This window comes from Cryptomeria japonica, chromosome 4, assembly GCF_030272615.1.
Source record: "Cryptomeria japonica chromosome 4, Sugi_1.0, whole genome shotgun sequence".
Classification (NCBI taxonomy): domain Eukaryota; kingdom Viridiplantae; phylum Streptophyta; class Pinopsida; order Cupressales; family Cupressaceae; genus Cryptomeria; species Cryptomeria japonica.
This window is the reverse complement of record NC_081408.1, coordinates 107,743,926-107,747,741: the sequence shown is the minus strand read 5'-3', so window position 1 is coordinate 107,747,741 and position 3,816 is coordinate 107,743,926. Positions and strand designations below refer to the sequence as shown.

At 35.1% G+C, this 3,816-nt stretch overlaps 1 protein-coding gene across 1 annotated transcript; it reads right to left on the bottom strand.

Moving 5' to 3' along the window:
- Positions 1-943: 943 nt before the first annotated feature.
- On the bottom strand, positions 944-1,405 carry LOC131046136 ((S)-canadine synthase-like). Its single transcript, XM_057979800.1, has one exon. It carries the CDS (start codon positions 1,403-1,405, stop codon positions 944-946), a length of 462 nt encoding a protein of 153 aa, XP_057835783.1.
- Positions 1,406-3,816: the final 2,411 nt, after the last annotated feature.

Here is a 3,816-nt window from a genome sequence, read left to right as displayed (position 1 = left end):
AGAAAGAACTTCCCTTCAACACCAAAAAGTTGGAGCTTGCTTCACTGAAGACAAATGAAACCCTTAAATATGTGAAGCTTTGATAATGACAATAATGTAACAAACAAGTGCAACAATGGTGGATGAAATGTAGGAAAACCAACTTTTAGAGTACGATAGAGTTACAGATTATTTAAGAACCAAGGGAGAGAATAAATATTGATTTCTAAAGCAAAATGAAGGCTCAAAAGGTAAGACAAAATGACTAGAGAAGCATCTTGACTTCAATGCATGTAGGAGCAGTTTTAACATCTCAAAAGCTAGTAAGTGTAAGATCTCAACAATCAATTTTAGTCTGAATATTCATGAAATGAATGCACGACATGTGGACGTCTCCATAACACACGTGTCCCAAAATAAACTAGTCCACATAATCAGAAAACCAAACAAGAAGGGAGACAAAGCAGCCTTAACAAAAGATGAGACAAAATCTTCGTCATCATCTCTGTATCGAATTAAAGTGAACACACCATGTGACATAAAATTGCACGGAATGCAATTTATCAAAATTAAGAAAAAGATAATTCAAATACTTCGATCACAACAAATATGTCTCACTATATATAACTAATGTTGTTAACATTAAATAGGGACATATGTCTCACTATATACTATATATAACTAATGTTGTTATCATTAAATAGGGACATAGGGACATAGGGACATAGTATTCCTTAATAAGTAAAAGCAAACAAACACGCATAATTTTAATTTTCCTTTCCTTTCAACTCCATTCAATTCTTGGCATCTGCAATACGTCAAACGGTTGAGATCGGTACGATTCAGTAGTTATTGTGGGACCATTAAGCACAGCCATAATTTTATTTATATTATTAGAAATAGAAACAGAATCTAAACTCTTTAAAACAAAAATCTAGAAACAGAAATAAGTACAAAGGTCTCTCTAACGGTAAGTTATGCGAGCCTCCAATGGATATTTCATTTCCAAGATGAAGGAAGGAATATGCCTGGTTAGGTCTGGAGGATTCCCTTCCTTCACACATGTCCACTCAAATTTAACCAATAAATTGGCCAGAGTGATGGGAACATGAACGTTAGCAAGGTCCATTCCAGCACATACTCGTCTTCCGGCTCCAAACGGTAGATACCACATTCTCACCTTGTCAGAATCCATATTACCCAGAAATCTCTCCGGCATAAACTGATCGGGCTCTTTCCATGCTCCAGGATCGTTGCAGACGCTGTGCAGATTAAAAAGCAATGATGATTTCGCTGGGATGGTGATGCCCATCACCTTACACTCCTCCACAGTTTCGTGTGGTATTGCAAGCGGCGCTATGGACTCTTTTCTCAGCGTCTCCTTCACAACTGCTTGCAAGTATGGCAGCTTCCTCAAATCCTCCATACATAACAAGTTGTGCTCTTTTCCTTCCACAGCTTGGCTTACCTCCCGTTATGCCCTTTCTTGTATATTAGGATGGGTTATAAGATGAGCGAGAGCCCATTCTAGAGCTGAGGAGGTGCTGTCTACTGCGAGAAGAGCGAGCTCAAACAAGTTTAGGGCTATTTCTTCGTCGGAGAACTTTAACTTGTTCTCTTCATCGTCTTCTTCGCCGACAGAAAGCAAGCAATTCAAATAGCAATCGGGAGCACTCTGCTTGAAGTATACCCGATCCCTGCGAGCAAATTGAATTAAAGGCAATAACAGCTGCAGAATAACATCTCGGTGAGACTTCCATTTCTTCACAGCTCTTCTCGACGAAGGAAAAATGTAGCTTGCCTGGAGTAAAGCTTTCGACGATCTACGAAATTGGAGGCTTCGTTTACCAGCGCCTCCCAGATTGCAGTTTGGCCGGTGAGAATTATCATAGGCGATAGTCCCATCCACACTGTCATTACAGGACCATACGACTTGGCCATATCTGTCAAGGTCGAAAGAATATTGTCGCCTTTCATTATCTGATGAAGGTTGCCCACTAATGGTAGCCTGGGAGGACAAGGAGGCCATTTACTCCTCTTCCTTGAGAACACCAAATCACAAGCTATAACAGCAACACATGTGAGAAACAGCGTAGTAAGAAGAAGTGAGATGGTAGTGCCTCTTCCCATAGGGAAGTGGAATAAATGAAGGACTCCAACATAACTACTGCCAACAACGATATTATCCATGATACAATCACAGTTTATTTGAGACCTTCGATTACTTTTTGTCTCTCTCCGGGTCTAAGTTCATTTATAGAACACAGATACATTGTCGAATTTTTTTATTTCTCGTCATAACTCAACTACCTAATCGAGCTAAAACCAAATTTCAAATATTCCGGGACAAGGAAAAGCCTTCATCGGCATCTCTTATGTCGCTGCCCAAGCTCTAAATCTGGGATTCCTGTAATTTGAAGCCTTCAATCTCGGATGTTTTAAGTGGTTTTGCTCTATATTATTTATTATTTATTACTATAAATGGACATGTTACCAATCGAATACATATATCGATTTTTAAAAAGTCTAGACCTTAAAAATATAGCAAGACTTCAATCAGAGAAACATTTATTTATTAATAACATCCAACCTTTCTGGTTGGCATCATATGAGGGATCAGATCTACTTAGAAATTTTGTTTTTATCAAAATGGAACCAAATTTCAAATATTCGCCGTGCACTCATCAATGGTATGGTCATGTCGAAACTGCGTTCTTTGTTTTGAATTATTCGTGGACATTCATCTAATAAACTTTTCGGATTGTTATGTGACGGCATGTATAAGATAGTTCTAATTGTATTAAATATTTGTTCGCTTATAAAACTTCTTGCTACTAATCTTATTTGTTCTTTGTTCGTTTATAAAACTTCTTGCTACTAATCTTATTTTGTATTTTTCAATTTATTCTTCTATGTTAAATTTGATTAAATAAATTCATTTGCAATCTTTATTTTTAGGTACCTTTATTTATTCTTATGTTTAATTCATTTCTATGGAACTTATATTTTTGATCTTTCTTCATTTTCCTTTCTTGATTACATATTCAAAATATATATGATTATGAGAAAATAAAGCAAAATTTGAATATAAATCTAAATTTTTTTCTTTCTAATCATAAATTTCTTTCAAAACTCTTATTTTCCAATTTTTCCTCAAGCTATTTCTATAACAAGATCTTAACAAGGCTGCAATAGGATTGTACTCATCACTAACTTATGAGTTGGAGTAGGATGGCGAACATGGCTTGTTGCTTAATATTCTATGAAATTCCATTGTGTTCTCAACTCTTTTAAATTGTCTCCTCGAAGATATTTCATTGGAGGACATATTTCTTTTGGACTTGAATCACCATCTTGCACGATTTTTCTTTCAATTCTTCTTTATCTTGAGCTATTGATGTTACTATTGTAATTGATCTATCAAGACTTATATCACATGCTTCTTCTACCTTGAATTCAACATATCTATTGATGATTGTTTTTTTCGTTGTGGAATTGAATAACATAGGCTTTTCACTAGGACATTATAATCGATACAAATACACGTTACACCTATATCATCCAATTTTCTTCTCATTCATTTTAGATTGTATAAATATGCTATATATCTTAAAATTCTCAAAGATAAATTTTGTTTCTTGTTTTTAATTAAAGTGGGGAAGGGACCCAATGCATTACAAATCTAACACTAACCATTAAAAACCAAATCTAGAAGAAAACTAGTCACAAAGATAGCAAACTAGGGCAACCAAATAAATAGAAAATTAAATTCAAAATTAGGGTCTTGTAGAAAGAACCACTTAATTTTAAAATTTAAATTTGAAAATAGATCTAAAA

Bases quoted from the DNA above. Each gene is read 5' to 3' on its own strand.
- LOC131046136 (XM_057979800.1), bottom strand. From the start codon at position 1,405: ATGGAGGATTTGAGGAAGCTGCCATACTTGCAAGCAGTTGTGAAGGAG.